Source organism: Pongo pygmaeus, chromosome 3 (assembly GCF_028885625.2).
Source record: "Pongo pygmaeus isolate AG05252 chromosome 3, NHGRI_mPonPyg2-v2.0_pri, whole genome shotgun sequence".
Classification (NCBI taxonomy): Eukaryota; Metazoa; Chordata; class Mammalia; order Primates; family Hominidae; genus Pongo; species Pongo pygmaeus.
In genome coordinates, this window is record NC_072376.2 from 156,778,893 (window position 1) to 156,801,500 (window position 22,608).

The 22,608-nt window shown below is 35.5% G+C and overlaps 1 protein-coding gene across 1 annotated transcript; it reads left to right on the forward strand.

Annotated features, from left to right (window-relative positions):
• Window positions 1-9,021: 9,021 nt before the first annotated feature.
• Window positions 9,022-10,391, forward strand: LOC129034609 (glycoprotein-N-acetylgalactosamine 3-beta-galactosyltransferase 1-like). The gene is made up of 2 exons (XM_054484078.1): window positions 9,022-9,028; window positions 9,544-10,391. Exons 1-2 carry the CDS (start codon window positions 9,022-9,024, stop codon window positions 10,314-10,316), a joined length of 780 nt encoding a protein of 259 aa, XP_054340053.1. The 3' UTR covers window positions 10,317-10,391.
• The last annotated feature ends 12,217 nt before the right edge of the window (window positions 10,392-22,608 follow it).

Genomic DNA, 22,608 nt, shown 5'->3' on the forward strand with positions numbered 1-22,608 from the left:
CTCCCAGGAGACAATCCAGAGTCTCATTAAGTTTCTGCATCCAGTTTAGAGTCCAGGAACCATAAGTGATGAGCCGTCTTTTCTATCAGCTTCCAGTGTGATTCTTTGTACTCTAGTGATCTAAAAGGTAATACATAAGTCATTTATAACCAAATTCCCATATAATCATCTATTACTGTGTAACAAATTAGTAAGCAGAGAACTGAGACTTGAGACTCATTGAGAAGTGAGCCCTCCTCCCTTGTCTTCATCCCCACATTTAGTGTCATCAACTCCTATTTGACTCAATCCTCTAAATCTCTCTTCATTCTTTAAATTTATCCACTTATTAGGTTGGTGCAAAAGCAATCACAGTTTTTATCATTGCTTTCATGTAAAAAGCAAACTTTCTTTCTTTTTCTTTTTATAAAGAGTAAACTGCAATTGTTTTTGCAGCAACCTAATATTTCCATTCCTGTGGCTACCGCCTTGGCTCTGGCCACCATCACGTCTGAAGTAACCTTTGCATTCACCCTGACTGTCCTCCTCTCTCTTCAAGCTTGCCCTCGTCTAGTCTGTTCTCCACACTATGGCTGTAGTGGCTTTATTACATCAAGCCTGCTTCCTGATGATACTGCTCTGCTTAAATATTTTCAATGGTTATTTTGGCCTTCTTTTTGTCTTCATTCCTTACCACATAATTCAGAGCTCTCTGGGACCTGGATCCAGTGCAGATCTCCAGACTCATCTCTGTCCATTCTCAGGGACACTGGGCCATTAGCCATCTTGAACTTAGTCACTTACTTAAGGAGGCCTTGCTTTTCTTGCCTTTAGGCCTTTCCACACCCTGTGTCCTCCATCTGAAGTATTTCTCCTTCCTCTCTTTTCCTAGCAAACTCTTACCCATGCTTTACATTTCAGCTTAAATATAAATTCTCTGGGAATTTTGCCTGAATCTTGGATTAGGTGTGGTCTCCACTGCTCTATGCTCCCACAATGTCCTATATTAATTTCTTAGAGATGTTATAGGAAAGTACGACAAACTGGGTGGCTTAAAACAACCAAACTTTTTATTATCTCACAGTTCTTAAGGCTAGAAGTGAAAAATCAAGGTGTCAGCATGACCATCCTCCCTGAGACTCAGGTAGAATCCTTCCTTCATAGTTTCTGGTGGTGCCTGCCAACTCTTGATGTTCCTTGACTTGCAGCTGCCATCACTCCAATCTCTGCATCTGTCAGCACATGGCATTCTCTGTGTGTCTCTGTCTTCATATGGCATTTTCCTCTTACAAGATCATCAGTCTTATTAGATTAGGGCCTATGCTAATGACCTTATCTAAACTTTATTATATCTGCAAACACACTATTTTCAAATAAGTTTACATTCACAGTTACCTAGGGTTAGGACTTCAATATATCTTTCTGAGGGATACAATTAACCCAGAATCTTCTCCCCTAATTTCCTTTTCACAATACTCATTCCCTGTATTGTAATTATTCAATGTTCACCTTCTCTGATAGAGCATGCTTTCTTTTTTCACTGGATCCCTGTTGTTTAAGTGAATGGAGCACTTGTTGAAAGACCAGCTATGAGCTGGGAGAAAAAGTAGTGGGCTAAAGACTGGAGAAGCAGGACAACCAAGAAATCAATGCTGTAAAGTTTGAAGCCTAAATAAACAGCAGGCTAGAATCACAGAATTACAGCTAGGGTTAGGCACAGAGTGGGTAGAGAAGTGGGGGAGGTGAAGTAGGTTCAACTCAAGAACACATTTTATAAGAAAAGAATTCCAGTTTGTTCCCTCTCTTCTGCATGAAGTTTTCCAGTCTTCTGGGAAGGAGACAGAGCTATAAAGTTTTGAACTTTTCTCCAGAGTTGCTGAAATGCTTTTTCACATCCTCACTTTTCTCTTAGTCTAAGGGATGTGATTATGTTCCCACAATGTGGGTTCCTCAAAAGAAATTTTATGATCTACAGGAAAGAAAACAGGGCACAGAGAGCATACAAAATATTTATGGACATATTGTTATATTTTTCAAACTTTTCTTTATCCCCTCTTCCTGGATAGAGAATTTTGTATATATGATTCAATGGCTGACTATCCATTCCCTTGGCTCTCTGCTTCCCAGCCCACACACAGTGTAGCCCTCAATTCACTACCACTTTATGCAAATCACAATCAAGGCTTCACAGTATATGATATGAAAACCTTTCAACTTAGTAATTTTAAAAACCCTTATTAAGGTATTGATAAAAGTTGATGTTAGTGACTAAAATCAGTGAAAATATTCTACATGCTTAGTTTATGCGTATTTCCTTTTACTTTCATATTAGGGGTGTGTTAGTTCCTTCTCATGCTACTGAAAAAGACACTTCCAAAACTGTGTAATTTATAAAGAAAAAGAAGTTTAATGGACTCATGGTTCCACATGGGTAGGGAAACCTGACAATCATAACAGAAGGTGAAAAGCATATCTAGCTTGGCGGCAAACAAGAGAGAAAATGAGAGGCAAGCGAAAAGGGAAACCCTTATAAAACCATCAGATCTCGTGAGACTTATTCACTACCACAAGAACAGTATGGGGGAACTGCCCCCATGATTCAATTATCTCCCACCAGGTCCCTCCCACAACATATGGGAATTATGGGCGCTATGCTTCAAGATGAGATTTGGGTGGGAACACAGCCAAACCATATCAAGGGGTAACAAGATTCTTGGTGAAAGTCCAGCTTTTTATTAGTTGTAACAGATTCTTTTTGATTACTTATTTTCAATAAGGATATTTTTAAGTCTAGTTGTGGAATATATGGGAGATGGAAGATGTGATTTGAAGAAAAACTTCGAGATCTACTGGTTTGCTTAATTAAGATCTACTGGTCTAACATTCTGTGAGATAATTCTAATACATGCTTACATACATACATTTATATTTAAATTATTTGTCATTTATTTTAAAGTTCTATAAAAATGATTTTAGAGTGTGGTTCTCAAGCAGGGGTAATGTTTGCTCTAGGGAGACATTTTACAGTGTTCAGAGACATTTTTGGTTGTCATATGGGAGGTGGGGGATAGTGCTACAGACACCTAGTGGGTAAGGGCCAGGGATGTTGTTAAGTATCCTGCAATGCACAGTACAGTTCCTGTGACAAATAATTACCCAGTTCAAAATGTCAGTAGTGCTGAGGTTGGGAAACCCTGGTTTAGAGAAGAAACATTTAGCTGATGGAAAAAAAATTTGATTCATTTTTCTCAATTTCTCCTTTTTTTCCTTTTAATTCTGTCCTATTCCATAATCTCACTACCAAAAGTCTTAAGTACTAATTCACGTCATGGAAAAGTAAAAAGAAAGAGAAGATGAGTTCTCTTCTTAATGCTAAATAATTTTCTAGTAGGAAATTAGGCAGTAATACACCCTTCTCAAAGTAGCTAAGCCAACTATTAGAGAGCCCTGGTATCCTAATTGAATCAATGTCATGAGAACGAGAAATATTCTATCTGTAAGCTTTTGTTGAAGATGAGGCTGTTCACCGGCTGCTATCATTTAAAAAAGAGAGAAGGAGTAAGGACCCTTCTTAGGGGTCCGATGAGCGCCCCCTAAACATAAAATGAAGAAAAATCTTGAGTCTTTTCAAGAAAAGTTTCAGGTACCTAACTAGCCTTAAAAAATAAACAACTTAATAAGCAAGAAGGTAATAATAATTTAAGGCAATGGCCACCCAAATCAGTTAGAGCCACAAGATGTTTAGTTCCCCACAAAAACTAAAGATAACATATTGACCTATGTCCCTGAGTTGTTTTTAAGAAGCCTGGACCCCTACCAGATGAAAAATGCTGACTGCTTTCACATAAACCTTTGATAAGGAAAGCTGAGGACTAAACTCTAATTAGCATTCTGTGTCCTAAATCTCTTCTGGAGGATCCTGGAAAGAGTCATGCCCACAGGTCAAACTTTAACATTCATTTCTGCTGACTCCAAGATGTCAGACAAAGTCTTTCTTGCTTTACCAATTGCAAATCAAAAAATCTCTGAATCCACGTACGATCTGTAAGCCCTTGCTTTAAGATATCTCACCTTTTGGGGCCAAGCCAATGTTTAGCCTCTATATACTGAATGATAACTTTGCCTGTAATCTCTGCCTCCCTGCCTTTAAAAACGCTTTGATGTAAGCTCTCAGGAGTTTGGGTGTTAAGCATTAGCTTCCCAATTCTCCTTGTTTGCCACCCTACAATAAACACCTCACTTTGCTCCTGCTGCAAATTCTGATGTCAGTGTTTGGCTTTGCTGTGCTGGATAGGTGGACTCAAGTTCAGTTTGATAACAAAACAAGTCTATTTCTAATATTTATCCAGAAACAAAAAGAATCTACCTATGGAGAGAAGTCCCATTCCCTGCTCCGCTCCACCTCCACCAACAATCCAGAAGTAAAGGACCTTCTGAGATAAAGTCAGAAGTTTGGATTCCTAACAGCCAGTGTATAATTATGGTAATGTGATGCTTCTGGCATTTACAGAACAGAAGTATATGGCAGCATTTACACCTGACATTTAAAACTATACAAATCTGAGAATAGATATTAGGGTGATTGTTTTAGACTTTTCAAATTATTGTCTATATTTAGATTTTGAATAAAGGCCTTATAATTAATACCTCTGTCAAAATGACAAGTTCTGTTATGCGAAAAATAAATCTGAGAATAAGACTAATAGTGATATTCAAAGAATACATTATTATAAATGTTTAAGGATGATTGTACTTAACTTCCACATGGTTTACTCTCTCACTTTATTCACCCCTCATCTTATCAGAAAGGCCTTTCAGGTCCACTTGCTCTAAAATAGCAATTCTTGGTCCTACTGCATCACTTTCTCCTTTCCTCACTTTATTTTATTACAGAACACTTATAATCACCTGAAAAAGTATGTATTTATTCACTTAGTTTATCTGTTGTCTTTCTTTGCCATTTCATCCTCTCTATGATGTAAACTACATGATAACAGAAATTTTTGATTTTTAAAGCTGAATTCAGCAAGCACCTGTATACTAGCTACTATTTGCCAGGTACAATTCTAAGGACTTGTAGGACTCTGAAAAGATTAACTTATTTAAGCTTCATACAACTCTAAGAAGTAGGTTATGCTGATACTCTCATTTTTCAGATGAAGAAACCAAGGAACAGAAAACTTAAGTAATTTGCCCCAAGTTACCCAGCTAGATAGTGGCAGAGTCAGGATTAGAATCAGACCTCATTTCAGTGTTGTTGCTCTTAATCATTATATTACTGTTGTGTCTGCAGCTCCTAAAACAGTGTCTGTTTCAGACCAGGCTTCATAAGTATTTTTAAAAAATACAAGTATGGGTAGAAGTGTAGGTTCGTTATATAGGTAAATTGTGAGTCATGGGGGTTTGGTGTTCAGATTATTTCATCACCTGGGTAATAAACATAGTACCATAAGTAGTATTTCAGTCTTCACCCTCCTCCCATTCTTCACCCTCAAGTGGGCCCTGGTTTTTGTTTTCTTCTGTGTTCATGTGTACTCAATGTTTAGCTCCCACTTATAAATGAGAACATGTGGTATTTGGTTTTCTGTTCCTGTGTTGGGTTGTTTAGGATAATGGCTTCCAGCCCCATCCATGTTGGTGCAAAGGACATGATCTTGTTTTTTTTTATGGCTGTGTAGTATTCCATGTAGTATATGTACCACATTTTCTTTATCCAGTATACTGTTAATGAGCATTTGGATTGATTTCTTGTCTTTGCTATCGCAAATAGTGCTGTGGTGAACATATGTGTGCACCTATCATTATGGTAGAATGATTTATATTTCTTTGGGTATATAGCCAATAATGAGATTGCTGGGTCAAATGGTAGTTCTTTTCTAAATTATTGGAGACATTGCCAAACTGCTTTCCACAATGGCTGAACTAATTCACATTCCCACTAGTAGTGTATAAGTGTTCTTTTTCTCTCTGCAATCTTACCAGCATCTGTTATTGCATTAGTCTCTTTTTGCACTACTATAAAGAAATACCTGAGACAGGGTAATTCATAAAGAAAAGAGATTTAATTGGCTCATGGTTCTGCAGGCTGTACAGGAAGCATGGATGAGGAGATCTCGGGAAACTTAAAATCATGGCAGAAGGCGAAAGGGACTATGAAGAAAGAAGAAATCTGCCCCCATGATCCAATCACCTTCCACCAGGCCCCACCTCCAAGATTGGGGACTACAATTTGACCTAAGAGTTGGGTGGGGACACAGACCCAAACCATATCATTCTGCCCCTGGCCCCTCCTAAATCTCACGTCCTTCTCATATTTCAAATTACAGTCATGCCTTCCCAACAGTCCCCCAAAGTCTTAACTCATTCCAGCATTAACTCAGAAGTCCATAGCCCAAATTCCAAAGTTTCATCTGAGACAAGGGTAGACTCTTCCACTTCTGAGCCTGTAAAATAAAAAAGTGGTTAGTATAAAGTAAAAGTATAGGCATTGGGTAAACACTCCCTTTCCAAAAGGAAGAAATTGGCCAAAAGACAGAGACTATAGACCCCGTGCAAGTCCAAAACCCAGCAGGGCAGTCATTAAATTTTTTAAAAAAATTTCAATAGGGTTTTGTAGAACAGATGGTGAGTTGTTACATGGATAAGTTCTTCTGTGGTGATTTCTGAGATTTTGATGCACCCATCACCCAAGCAGTGTACACTGCACCCAATGTGTAGTCCTTTATCCCTCTCCCCTCTCCCACCCTTCCCCCAGAGTCCCCAAAGCCCACTGTATCATTCTTATGCCTTTGCATCCTCACAGTTTAGCTCTCACTTATAAGTGAGAATATGCTATGTTAGGTTTTCCATTCCTCAGTTTCTTCCTTTAGAATAATGGTCTCCAACTCCATCCAGATTGCTGCGAATGTCATTATTTTGTTCCTTTTTATGGCTGAGTAGTATTCCATGGTATTTTATATATATAATATTTTCTTTATTCACTCATTGATTGATGGGCATTTGAGTTGGTTCCATATTTTTGCAATTGCGAATTGTGCTGTTATAAACATGCATGTGCAAGTATATTTTTCATATAATGACTTCTTTTCCTTTGAATAGATACCCAGTGGTGAGATCGCTGGATCAAATGGTAGTTCTACTTTAGTTCTTTAAGGAATCTTCAAACTGTTTTCCACCGTGGTTGTACTAGTTTACATTCCCACCATCAGTGTAAAAGTCTTCCTTTTTCACCACATCCATGCCAACATCTATTATATTTTGATTTTTTGATTATGGCCATTCTTGCAGGAGTAAGGTGGTATCACATTGTGGTTTTGGTTTACATTTCCCTGATAATTATTGGTTAAGCATTTTTTCATATGTTTGTTGCCCATTTGTGTATATTCTTTTAAGAATTGTCTATTCATATCCTTAGCTCACTTTTTGATGCAATTTATTTGTTTTTTTCTTGCTAATTTTTTTGAGTTCCTTGTATATTCTGGATATTAGTCCTTTGTTAGAGTCATAGTTTGCAAAATTTTTCTCCCATTCTGTGGGTTGTCCATGTACTCTGCTGACAGTTCCTTTTGCTGTGCAAACGCTCTTTGGTTTAAGTAAGTCCCATCTATTTATGTTTGTTTTTGTTGCATTTCCTTTTGGGTTCTTGGTCCTGAGTCCTTGCCTAAGACAGTGCCTAGAAGGGGTATTTTTTTTTTTGATGTTATCTTCTCAAATTTTTATGGTTTCAAGTCTTAGATTTAAGTCTTTGATACACCTTGAGATGATATTTGTATAAGGTAAAAGATGAGGATCCAGTTTCATTCTTCTACATGTGGCTTGCCAATTATCCCAGCACCATTTGTTGGAATAGGGTGTCATTTCCCCACTTTATGTTTTTGTTTGCTTTGTCAAAGACCAATTGACTATAAGTATTTGGGTTTATTTCTGGTTTCTCTATTCTGTTCCATTGATCTATGTGCCTATTTTTATACCAGTACCATGCAGTTTTGGTAACGATAGCCTTATAGTTTAGTGTGAAGTCGGGTAATGTCATGTCTCCAGATTTGTGTTTTGCTTAGTCTTGCTTTGGCTATGCAGGCTCTTTTTGGTTTCATATAAATTTAGGATTGTTTTTTCTATTTCTGTGAAGAATGATGGTGGTATTTTGATGGGAATTGTATTGAATTTGTCGATTGCTTTTAGCAGTATAGTCATTTTCGCGACATTGACCCTACCAATCCAGGAGCAGGGGATGTGTTTCTATTTGTTTGTGTCATCCATAATTTCTTTCAGCTGCGTTTTGTAGTTTTCCTTGTAGAGCTCTTTCACCTCCTTGGTTAGATGTATTCCTAAGTATTGCAGCTATTGTGGAAGGAGTTGAATTCTTAATTTGATTTTCAGCTTGGTCGTTGTTAGTGTATAGCAGTGCTACTGATTTGTGTACATTGATTTTGTATCCTGAAACTTTACTCAAGTTTCAGTTTCATTTATCATCAGATCTAGGAGCTTTTTGGATGAGTCTTTAGGGTTTTTTAGGTATACAATCATATCATCAGTGAACAGTGACAGTTTTGTATACAACACTGTGAGGGGCAAGGGGAGGGATAGCATTAGGAGAAATACCTCATGTAGATGACGGGCTGATGGGTGCGGCAAACCACCATGGCATGTGTATACCTATGTAACAAACCTGCACGTTCTGCATATGTATCCCAGAACTTAAAGCATAATAATAATAATAATAATAGTAAAATGTTAACCCACTTCCACATCAACATTTGTTAATTTAACAAATATTTATTGAGTGCTGTGTGTCTGAAATACATCCATGAGAAAAGATAAAATCTAAACACCAACTAAAATGAAGATCCCTGTTTGCACAATAGTTCAATTTTAGCAGTAAATGTTTTATCATTCATTCTTCAATGGTAAAGCTAGGGTAGTTTGTTTTTGAATGCTGGTAAGTAGTCATAATCCCTGAACATTATAGACTGCAGAGTTCAGCAGTAACTTTGAGAATAACATAATAATTGAGTCTGGCTCCCCAGTGGAAGGAAAAGTATCATGGAGAGTAAGTTTTTAAAGAATAAATATAATACATGAAAAAATTATAAGTGGGAAATAGCCTTATTAATCTATGTTTATTGCATCCCCATATAAGGGATATGACATGGTTTGGCTTTGTCCCCACCTAAATCTTATCTGGAATTGTAATCTCCATAATCCCCACATGCCAAGGACCTCGGGAGAGGTGATTGGATCTTTTTTTTTTTTTTTTTTTTTTTTCTTTCTAAAATTTTCTTTAAGGCAGATCTGTTTATTACTAACATGGTGCAGTGTAGTTTTAGTAAATTTACTATTTTAGTTTCTCAGTGACAATAACACAGATGGTCAGAAAACAGGCAACAAAATCTCTTTTCTAGTTCCTCTACCTGGCCACCATTTAAAAAACACAAGTTCTTCATATATATAGATATATTTATATATTACTGTATCAAAACACATTTTAACACACTTCACAGCTCATTTAAAGCTTCAGTTTATAGTCATTCATGTGAAAGGTTTCTATAAGGAATGTTCACTTAGAATTCCTCACTGGGACCCAGCGTTGTAACAAAGTGTTGTTTATGAGTTCAGAAGAAAATAAAGACTTCCCTGCTGTGGGATTGAAAACCAAAGAAGGCAGAGATCAACTATACTGGAAAACAATTAAAGCTTTTCAGTATGTTCATGAACATTATTTAGAAGATGCTGATTGGTTTTTGAAAGCAGATGATGACACATATGTCATACTAGACAATTTGAGGTGGCTTCTTTCAAAATATGACCCTGAAGAACCCATTTACTTTGGGAGAAGATTTAAGCCTTATGTAAAGCAGGGCTACATGAGCGGAGGAGCAGGATATGTACTAAGCAAAGAAGCCTTGAAAAGATTTGTTGATGCATTTAAAACAGACAAGTGTACACATAGTTCCTCCATTGAAGACTTAGCACTGGGGAGATGCATGGAAATTATGAATGTAGAAGCAGGAGATTCCAGAGATACCATTGGAAAAGAAACTTTTCATCCCTTTGTGCCAGAACACCATTTAATTAAAGGTTATCTACCTAGAACATTTTGGTACTGGAATTACAACTATTATCCTCCTGTAGAGGGTCCTGGTTGCTGTTCTGATCTTGCAGTTTCTTTTCACTATGTTGATTCTACAACTATGTATGAGTTAGAATACCTCGTTTATCATCTACGTCCATATGGTTATTTATACAGATATCAACCTACCTTACCTGAACATATACTAAAGGAAATTAGTCAAGCAAACAAAAATGAAGATACAAAAGTGAAGTTAGGAAATCCTTGAAAGAAAATCATGAATGAACAAAGGTAAAATGTCTAGCATTGCACTGAAAAAGGACTTCTGCATTTCTGACATAGAACACTGGTGATTGGATCTTGGGGCAGTTTCCCTGATGCTGTTTTGGTGATAATGAGTGAATTCTCATGAGATCTGGTTGTTTGAGAAGTGTGGGGCTCTTCCCCTTTCGTGCACTCTCTTGCTCTTTCTTGTCACCTTGTGAAGAAAGTACTTGCCTTTCCTTCGCCTTCTGTCATGATTGTGAGTTTCCTGAGGCCTCCCCAGCCATGCAGAACTGTGAGTCAATTAAACCTCCTTTGTTTACAAATTACCCAGTCTAGAGTAGTATCTTTATAGCAGTGTGAAAATGGACTAATGCGGGACAGATATAATCAAGAAAGATGAGTGCTATAACTGAGGGATGATCACTATATTGCAGAGACCCATAAGAGAGCTCCAAGTTCTGCCTAGGGGCATGAGAAAAGGTTGTAAAACATTTGCCCATGGAGGAGAAGCAGCTCATTCCAAGAAGAAAGAACAGCTTTTTCAAAGGCACACACAAATTTCAAAAATTAGTCAATTCAATGCAAACGTTTAATGATGATATAAATTAATATTTTTTCTACCATCAATAAGTGACCAAATGCTTGCTGTGCTTATAAATGTATAACAGATATTTGTGAGTGTGTTTTGATTTTTTCCCCATTGTATCAAGTTGAAGACTCTGCATACACACTGAGGGCTCAATCAATAAAAACTGAGAGCTGCTGGCTGCTCAGGGTGCCTGTGGCTGCAATCCCTGGAGAACATGCATTTTCTCTGAGCTTCTCTAGGAAAATTTTCTCCACAAAATGGACCAATTAGTAACAATCTTGTCTACCCCACAATGCATTTCTGAAGATCCAATATGACAATTTGATGTATATCTGTATTTGTTAAGATGGTACCTTTTGAGATATTTATAGTAGATATAAAGTTGGTTTATAGTAATAACTCAAGGAAATATAATAATAAACTATAACTACAAAATTGGGGCAAATAAAAAGAAAATAAGAATTTGAATCATGAGAGACAATATTGTTGTTGAGTCGGACCTGAAATTTGATGAGACATATTAAGGCAGCCAAAAGAAAGAGTGACACAAAATTGATGATTCTTACGTTAAAAGAATCATGCACCACAGTTCCTCAGGGAAAGCAGGGCTTTTCCTAAAAGGAAAAAAATCAAAGGACATGTCCTTCTTTTGAAATTTTGGGGAAGATTTTGGGGATACAGTGATAGATGTAGTGAGCGATCTCCTCAACAATTATTTTTGATAATGATATCAACATTAATATGGACTCTGTTAGGGCTAAGCTACTGCTCCAAGTATGTAATATGACTCTGATGATTCTATTTGATCCCAGGTAGAATTCAGAGTATGGGTAGGAGTGACTAGATTATGTTGTCTTTAAATGATCTTCAATAATGTCATTTTCTCTTGGCCAGTGATTTGATACATTTTCCACAGCAGTGAGGTAGTATTTTCTGATCAGGCTCAGTAGCTTTAAAAAATTATAAACTATCTCAAGTACAAAAATATATATGTAGAGATTAGCATGCACCTATGTACCTACCACGTAGAATTAACAATGATAACATTTGCTTTAGAGGAAAAAAATTATAGATAAATTAGAAGGCCCTTTTGGTTTGGCGCCCAGCCCTTTTTCTGCTTCCTCTTTTCAGGAAATTGGTTTGTATCCCTTATGTACACATTTTTGAAACATTTAACGTATCTGTATGTATTCATGAACAATGGTATAATTTTGTTTTCTCAGCAATCATGTAAGTGACAGAACTCTGTATACATAATTTCAAAATTTGGTTTATTTCCACTAAGCATTTTTTCTTATCTTTTAAAAATGAATTTTATATATTATTTTAAGTAGGTGCTATATGCATATGATACCAAGAATAGAAAAGGATATTTCATGAAATGTGTGTCTTTTAAGAATACCAATCCTCAAGCTACACATTCCACTTTCCCAGAGGCAAAACCATTATTTCTTGTGAACTCTCCAGATATATACTATATATGTACTTTGATGTAGTTTAAATTGCAAGTTTTCTTTCTTGTCTTTTCAGATTGGGGTCTTGCTGTGTCGCTCAGGCTGGAGTGCAGTGGCGTGATCACGGGTCACTGCAGCCTTGAACTCCTGGGCTTCAGGGATCTTCTCATCTCAGTCTCCTAAATAGCCGGGACTACAGGCTCAGGCCACCATGCCTGGTAAGTTAAAAAAATTTTTTTTTAGAGACAGGGTCTCGCTATGTTGCTGAAGCTGGTCCCCAATTCCTGGCCTCAAGCCATTCTCCTGCCTCATTTTCCTCAGTTGCTAGGATTATAGGCATGAGCCACTGCACCTGGCTCTAATTTTTCTTATTATGAGTGAAATTAAACATCTTTTCATATGTTTAATAGTCATTTGTAATTCTCTTTCTATGAACTGTGTTTTTAATATATTTTGACCACTTATCCGATGGATTTTCCCCTTTGGTTTTTAAGAGCTCTTAGAAGGCCTATATAAAAATTTGTTTTCTAAGCTTATTTTCCTGGTTTGTTATTTCTGTTTGTCTTTTTTTTCCTATGTAGAAATTATTAATTTTTATTCCACTGGAATGAGGGATCCTTTTCTTTTATAGCCTATGGCTTTTTAGTGGCATACTTGGAAAGGACTTCCTTGCGCTGAGGTTAAAAAATTTTTTTCGTTGTTTCTCATGTTTTTATAGTTCTGTATTTCATTCATGTAAATCTTTCAGCAGTCTGGCATTTATGTTGGTGATGAAGTAGAAATCTAAGTTTATATATATATATATATTTTTAGATTACCACTCAGTTGTCTGAACATCTGTTGAATGTTTTAGAAGGCACTGATTTTGAAGGCATTTTTATCATATCCTAAATTCCCTATACTGATGGATCTATTCTAGACCATTCATTTTATTTCATTGTTCTGTCTATGCCTGCATTCCATCTTATTTCACTGTATTGCTTTAATTATGGCACCTTAATAACCTATTTTAATATTTGGAAGTGTTATAATACATTTCAAGATTTGGTTTTTCTTACTTGTTTATTTTTTAGATGAGCATTGTAATCACCTTGTCCACTTTCTGAAAGAATCATGTTGGTATTTCTTATTGAGATCATGTTAAATGTTTTAAGTAATGTGATTAATTAATTATTAGAATAATTTCAACATTTATTTTAGATTCAAGGTGTACACATGCCAGTTTGTTACACGGGTATATTGCATGATGCTGAGATTTGGAATACGAACGAGCCCGTCACCCAGACAGTGGGCACAGTACCCAACAGTTAGTGTCTCAACCGTTGCCCAGCTCTCTCCCTGCCCACTCTAGTCGTCCCCAGTGTCTATTGTTCCCATCTTTGTGTCCATGAATACCCAGTGTTTAGCTCCCAATTATAAGTGAGAACAAGATCATGCTAAATTTATAGGTAAATTTAGGGAGTCTTGATATCATTATATGATGTTAGGCCTTCATATAGAAGAACTTCATTTGGCTGTACACTAGTTCTTATTTCTATTTGTTCCCTTTTCTTCTTTTTTGTCACATTATAAAGTTTCCTTCATGTATATTTTGTATTTTTTATGATCAGTGTTTTTACTTTTTTGTTGTTGTTGTGCTGTTGTTACTGAATACAGGGTATTTTAATCTATCATGTTTTAACTGGTGATTGCTTATGTACACACAGGCAATTGATTTCTGTACAGTAATTTCTCCTCCACTGCTCTGTCACATTGTCTTAATATTTAGAATAGTTTCCTTAGGTGAATCTCTTGGATTTTCTAGGTGGCCAATCATATTATCTATAAAAATAATAATTTTATCTGTTTTTTCCCCAGTTTTTATGCTGATTATATATTTCCCTGGTTTATTGCATTTTTTTTTACTATTTGTGATAGTGGTATTTTTGTCTTATTCTCAATTTTAATTGTATATTTTAAAATGTTTTTTCATTGAGCAAGATGCTGGCCAATATAATTATGTTTAGGAAGTATTTGTTCTTATTTAAAAATCTGTATTTTTGTTTTTAAACATGAATGAATGAATGTTGAATTTAAGGAGTCCCTTTTCAGCATCTGTTGAGATTAATAATACGTTTTTAAATGATACTATGATGAATTATAAGATTTTCTTATAAGTGAATCATTCTCGAATTCCTGATGAACTATACTTACTAATATTTTATTCATAATCTTGTTTCAGTAGTCATGCGAATGTAGTTTATAATTTTATTATATGGTTATGTTGGTTTTTAGTATCAATATTATTCTAGTTTTATAAGAATAAGAAGTATCTTTTTCTATGCTCTGAAACAGTTAAAGAACATTGGGATTTTTATTTTTTAAACATTTGGTAAAACTCCACAGTAAAACTATCTAATTATGTTGCTTTATTTGGAGAGTGGTTGTTATTTGACAATTTTCTCTATTTTTAATGGTAATTCATCTGTTTAGGTTTTTATCTTTCTGGATTTAGTCTTGGCAATTTATATTGTCCCAGAAAATGAGTTATGCATGCAGGTTTTCAGATTTATTTTTTTTTAATTTAGAAAATTATCCTCCATTGGTTTTGCAATTTTCTTTATATCTGTGGTTTTTCATGTCTTTGTCATTTTAACTTTGTGTCTTTATGTGCTCCCTTTTCTTGCTTAGATTATCTAAGAGTTTATGTATTTTATTAACTCCCTCCTTCCCCAGAACTCAGTTCTTATATACATTCATTAGCTCTATCTTCATCTCTGCTTTCTCATTCACTAATTTTTCCTTTGATTTTTTAAATTTGTTTTGTCTTATGTTCATTTTATTCTTTTTCTAATGTTTTAAGTTTAATATTTAATCCATTTATTTTTATTCTTTGTTTATTAATATATGTATTTAAGTTTACAAATTTTTCTAGCTTCCTCTGTGGCAGGGATAATAATAACTAACCTTTATTAGGTGCTCATCACGTCTTAGGGAATGCTCTAAAAGTTTTCAACAGCACTACGAGGTGGCTGTGATTATTATTACTGTGGTAACAATAACAATCTGTAAAAAAACTTAAGCCTTGAGGTTGCAAACAATAACAACAATGACAACAACAACAACAACAACAAAACAAAAAACTTTCTTTCCTAAGGCCAGGAAGTCAATAAAGGTCTCTAGGAAGACAGAAAGCAGAAAGTGTACCAGGATTTTGTTAGATTTTCTGATCTCTGACTCTGATTTGGCAGTAGCCAAGCTTAGTTTTTATATACCAAGCAAAAAACCAATAGTATCTCTCTCTGCTGGCTTGTGAAGAGCAGAATTTGCCTTTGTTTAATACCAGGAGTTGTTTAATAGGCAAGGATAAGTACGCAAGAAAAGTTTGGAGACAGTAAGATGGCAAATAGAAGGAGAGATTGTTTATAAGTTCTGTGTGTGTCTCACCATTGATAGTTGTGTCACTAGCGTAGAGAGGAAAGTAAGGACAACCAAGATGAACGTCACACCAATGTTCCTTATTGCACTCTGTACAACTGTACTTTCCTGTATCATCTTATATCTGTCGTACACCATTGGGATTTCTTCTGAGGATTCTTCAATAGCCTCTAAAAAGTCAAGAATCAGTACTTGGACAAGTAGTCAAGAAGGATCAATGTGCTGGTTTCAGTAACACTAATCACAGAAAGAACACATATTTCTGTAGATTTATATCTGTATTACTAGTATATCCTCTTTTTAAATCCACATAATAACACATTTGTAGATGATCTACACACATCTCCTTCTTTGTAGGACATCTGAGTTCACCACACTGGCCACAGCTGACTGGAACAGGTATAGACATCTAACTCAAAGTAGGACAATAAATTTTTCTCTCCTAGAAATTGGAGCACAGGGACTTCCATGAATTTTTGTTGGATTTGCAACTAGAGAGGCTATTTAAAGTGGCCTGGGGATAATCATGTGCATACTAAAATAGAGAAAATTAGGTTTGGGAAATAGAGACAGACAGACAAGGGGAGGGAGAGAAATTTAGCATATATGGAGGGTCAGTAGAAATGGAAGGTTCTGTAACTCCAAAAAAGATAAAGTGAATGACGTCATTTATTGACTGATCCTACTTCTTTGTGAGACCTAGTTGTATCTCCTACCACTGAGTTCCAGGAGACATTCTTGTATTCTATCTTTTGCTTAAACTCAGTCCAAAGAATTCTGTTTCTGGCAACCAAACAATCCCTGACTGAGAAAATAATGTTAACATCAAACAATTTGAAAGTAGAAAAATACACTGTAATGCCGAGGTTATATACAAATACAAACATATATATATGGAAGGACCAAAACAACAAATTAAAATCTTTCCTACATTTCATGGTATTCCCTGAAATATGTTTATTCATGACCAGAATGGAAAAAGATGATAATGTATGCTAATTTAAATGGTGAATTTTATATAATCCTAAAACTATAGTGCTTAAAAGGAGAGCAGATGATTATCAGTTTATCTTAATTTCCCTACCTATTCCTTGGAGGGCTATGCCACTATTATACACCATAACACTTACATGGGAAATATTATTAGAGATGAAAAATTTTAAATTTGATATAGATTTGGCATTTTATTTTCTTATCTTTTTAAGATTTTCTAGCAGCAGTTATTTCTCAAGTATTAGAATCTCCACGTAGATGAGAAGTTGAAACTTTTAAGATAATTTTGTGAATAGGCTGCATTCAACAAATATTTATTGAATGTCTATTTTCAGCCAAGTACATAGTCCTAAACCGGTCTGGTGTTTAATAGGTTAGGCCACAGGAAGTTGTTTCTAGGTGAATGGAAAGCTCAGGAGGAAGCGAAGCCTGGAAAAACAAGTATGAATTGCTCATCTATTAGGAGCAAATTCAGGTCAGACACTATCTGGGTTGAGACAATCTTTTCACGTCTTGTTCAGCTATTGAGGTAAATCTCTGACATTGAACTCCATGGGACCCAGGAAAACTAAGACTTTCATGAGCCCTGGAGATGAACTGCAATTTGCAGGAAGAGGAAATGGAAGCATTGGTTCAGAGAAACCCAAAAGCCAACTATGGCTTCTCTTATTGAGAAGTCAGCTGGAAATGTACCTCGCTTAAATAGAGCCAAAATGCAGGTTACAAAATACAGCATCATGACCAGTAAAATCATGGGATTCAGGTATGGTTAAGATGTATGTAAATGGGCTATTTAAAGTCCAAAAAAAATTGTGGAGTGCAATTTATTGAGATCTTTAATGCAGGATATCTTATCTCCTATAGGATATAATTCTTGCTCTGTTTTGGTTGTAATCATGTGAGTGAGAATTGGGAATAGGTATCAGAAGGCCACTTTGTTTTCTTCTTTTTTTTTTAGACAGAGTCTTGCTCTGTCACCCAGACTGGAGAGCAGTGGCGTGATTTCGGCTCACTGCAACCTCTGCCTCCAGGGTTCAAGTGATTCTCCTGCCTCAGCCTCCCGAGTAGCTGGGATTGCAGGTGTGTGCCACCATGCCTGGCTAAAGTGGCCAGTTCTTCTTCTTCTTCTTCTTCTTCTTCTCCTTCTCCTTCTTCTTATTCTTTTAAATTTCAATAGGTTTTTGGGGAACAAGTGGTATTTGGTTACCTGAATAAATTCTTAAGAGGTAATTTCTGAGATTTTGGTGCATTCATCACCAGAGTAGTGTACACTGTACCCAATACCTACTTTTTTATCCCTTACTCCACTCCCACCCTTTCCCCTGAGTCCCCAGAGTCCATGGTATTATTCTTTTTTTTTTTAGAGTCTTGCTCTGTTGCCAGGCTGGAGTGCAATGGCATGATCTCAGCTCACTGCAACCTCCCCCTCCCATGTTCAAGTGATTCTCCTGTCTCAGCCTCTTGAGTAGCTGGGACTACAGGTGTGTGTCACCACGCCCAGGTAATTTTTGTATTTTTAGTAGAGCCGGGGTTTTGCCATGTTGGTCAGGATGGTCTCGATGTCTTGACCTTGTGATCCGCCCGCCTTGGCCTCCCAAAGTGCTGGGATTGCAGGCGTGAGCCACTGAGCCTGGCCCATCATATCATTCTTATGAGAAGGCCACTTCTTGGTTTGTACTTTCAAAACTCCAGAGGAAAATACTTTATCATAAATATTGTTCAAGATCATAAATATTCTTGAGAGTTAGCATCTGATTCAGTTTCTGCATAAGCAATTATAGTCTAGATCCATCTATTTCGTATCCATTAATTTTCCTTACTTGCTCATTTTATTTTAAAATTCAAGGCTAATTAACAATGTGTGACCATTCATATATGAATAATTGATCATATGTGAATATGATGTGAATTTCAATATAATAGCCACTTAATAATATGGCTCAATATACTGGAACAGAGAAAAATTAACCAGCTCATACAGTGGATCTTGGTCACCTTCAGTGGTCTAATAATAATTTCTGTATATTCAGCTTTAGACTTTTAAAAACAATTATATATTTTATAGAATAACAGGGATAAATGAAATTAAATACTCTTCATTGTTCAGATTACATTCAATGAACATGGATAGATTTAACATAAGGTCAAAATGGTGAAAAGAGCAGAGGCAAGTTGGTAGCAAAAAAGAGAAAGTTTTTTAAACAGTATCTTAAAAGGATAGTTGGGAAAATTAAATTAAAGAAAATTAAGTGTTGGCAGTGGCAGTACTTTTATTTGTAACTGGTTCTGATTCATTAACCCTTGTTACCAGTCTGTAATAGAATAAGTACAGAAATTGAGGTTATGCAGTTAGAAATGTTTAAAACAATTTGACATTATCTTGGTGCTTTTATTGTATTTATTAAGAGCATCTCTTCCAAACGTATTGGGGGAGAAAACTGGTTCTTCACTACAGGTAGTTTGAGATGTGTGTACTGAACTAGGTAATCTTCAATATTCTTCCAACACTGAGTGGTAAGAGAACATAATTAGGAACCATATTCGTGTATACCTTTCACCTAGAATAGAACTGAAAAAGATGTGTAATTTATCTTTTCTCATTTTCCTTCTTAAAAGTGTGTCTTTAAATGTACATACTCTGATAGCCCAGCTTTGCCATTCAGGCACAGACTATTCAATCTAATAATAAGATAAAATTGATATTTCTATGCAGATACTGGATATTTTTGCTGACTTTTGCAAATTAGCTTTTTTTCTTTTGCCCTGCTAACTTCATGTATTACTTCTAGTAGTTGTTTTTTATATTTTCTATAATTATTATGTAAGCAATCATATAATCTGAAAATAGAGACAGTTTTACTTCTTCCTTTCTTATTTTTATGAACTTACATATTTTTCTTGCCTTCTTGAAAAGATTAGGACAAATAGTACAATGATAAATGGCAAAAGAGTGAACATTCTTGCCCTGTTTCTATCTTAGAGAAAAATTATTCAATAGTTAATCATTAAGTATGATTTGATGTTAGCTGTGGGTTTTCTGTAGATGATCTTTTTCAGATTAAGGAAGACTTTCCATTCCTAATCTTCTGAAATTAAAAAAAAAAACATGAATGGATATTGAATTATGAATTTTGTGAAATTCATATTTTTTAATCTATTGAAATGATCATTCATTTTTCAAGTCTGTTAATGGTAAATTACCTTGATTTTTTTCCCAGTTAAGATACAAATTTATTGTTACAATCAGTTTTTATTTATTTAATATAAATCTCATAAAAGATATATTCCTTCATTTAATTAATGCTAAAAGGCCTACTTAACAAAAATAAAGTATATCTTTCATATATGTGTGTGTATGTGTATATATATATTTTTAATTAATTAATTATTATTATTATTATTTGAGACAGAGTCTCACTCTGTCACCCAGGCTGGAGTGCAATGGCATGATACTAGCTCACTGCATCCTCAGACTGCTTGAGCAATCCTCCCGCCTCAGCCTCCGGAGTAGCTGGGACTACACACACAAACCACTGCACCTAGCCGATTTTTTTTTCATTTTTTGTACAGATGGGACCTTGCTATGTTGCCCAGGCTGGACTTCAAGCAATTCTCCTACCTCAGCCTCTCAAAGTATTGGGATTACAGGCATAAGCCACCATGCCAAGCTTCATAATTTATATTTAATACAAATAGCTTTATTAGAAATTTAGGAGCATATAGCAAAAATACACATTTAATTAAGCAGTTACAGGAATGAGGCTGTTTTTAATTGTTTTTACTGGCAACTTTATTTTATCCACAGGACACATTTTACTTAAGTTAATATTAAAACATTTAAAAATTAAATTTTAGACATGAAAATATGCAACAAAAACAGGAAGTATTTTCATTATAAAGCAGGTTATTAGTAAATTCTCAGAGTTTCTGAGACATATCAGAACTCTTGTATCAAAAGTTGCATTCATTCAGGAGGTATTAATACATTTTCAGTGCTGAGAGTATTTACAGTACTTACAATATACTGAAAACAGCATTGTACTACTAGGGTTCACATCTGATAAACCTGAGTTTAAACTTCATGCCACAAGTTTCCAATTCAAGGTACAGCTAATGCAATAACATTTTCTCATGTCATTTTTTCTTCTGAAGCTGAATAAAGAAATAATCATTTAAGCACATGGAATAATGCCGTGTTCTCCCTACCTCCCATATAGTGATAATATATTTTAAACCTCAAATACTTCATATTATGGAAATTGACCAAGATGTACAAAGGTGCCTAAATACAGCAGAACCAAAAAGTTTTCTTTTTGTAGATTCCATTAATTTATAATTATTTTAGTATAGATACATACAGGAAACTACTTCAGATTGTTGGACAATAGAAATCTCACTGTGTCATTACCTACATTTAAATAGCAGCACATCACAACCCAAACAATGGCAAGTATATATTCTTGCCTCCTCCCACTTCTTGGAGGGTCTTTTCCAGGTTACAGAAGCTAGCTTATAAGGCTCCAATAATGTTTCAGCCTATCAGTGAAAGTTTCTGTATTAGGAGTTTTGAAATATTACTAACAGAACATTTATAAATCAGTCAGTTTTTTTCTTACTCTTTACTGAGTAGTTCAAATGCAATAGATAAGTGTTTTAAATTGTTTGATAGACTTCATTCTTTTTAAGAGCAGTTTTAGATTGATAGCAAAATTGAGAAAAAGGTACAGAGATTTCCCATGTACCTCCCAGGAAGTACATGGTCTCTGCCATTATCAATATCCCCCACCAGAACGGTACATTTTTTTACAACTGATGAACCAACACTGATGCGTGATTATTACCCAAAGACCATAGTTTACATTATTTTTTATTTTTTTACTTTTTTATTTTTTGAGATGGAGTCTTGCTCTGTTGCCAGGCTTGAGTGCAGTGGCTCGATCTCAGCTCACTGCAACCTCCTGCCTCCTGGGTTCAAGCGATTCCCTCGCCTCAGCCCCCCGAGTAGCTGGGACTACAGGCGCATGCCACCATGCCGGGCTAACTTTTTGTATTTTAGTAGAGATGAGGTTTCACCATGTTGGCCAGGATGGTCTTGATCTGCTGACCTCATGATCTGCCCGCCTTGGCCTCCCAAAGTGCTGGGATTACAGGTGTGAGCCACTGCGCCAGGCCTATTTCTTAATTTTTAAAGCATCTTATCAGTGTTTTATTAAGGTGACTAATGGTATTCATAGTACCGTTAATGGTAAGATGTAAACAAGAAATGCCTACATTTAGGGGTTAAAAGAATATTTTAGAGAGCATTTTTCCCCATAACTAGAAAAGCTATAGAATTCACACTAAACACAGATATACTGAGATTGTATGTTCGTGTAGTTAATTACAATAATATTTTATAACATCAGTAATATAGTAAGTGCATTGAGTATAGGAATGAAGAGACAGAAGATTTCAGACAGAAGCCTATCATTGACTTGAATTTTGGATATCTCAAACACAAAAGGATATTTTCTACAAGCAGTATCATTATATTTTCCCATCCAAATAGCTCAAATCTCTAACGTCTTTCAAAGTATTATCCAGGAAGAAAAGTTTCCAGTGTAAAAAAATCTGTTCAGAAAAATTTAATTCATTCTGTCATATATGTATGTAAAACTTCAAGTAATTTAAACCTAAGTAATTTCTTTCATAGCAACACATTTACAGACTGAGCTTCAAAGACAGGGAAAAATTTATTTTAAATAATGTTGAAATAATGGACATACTTTTCTGTCCAAAGACATCAAACCCAAGACATAACACTGTAATCACAGAAGTGGTATGTAACAGAAAAAAAAGAA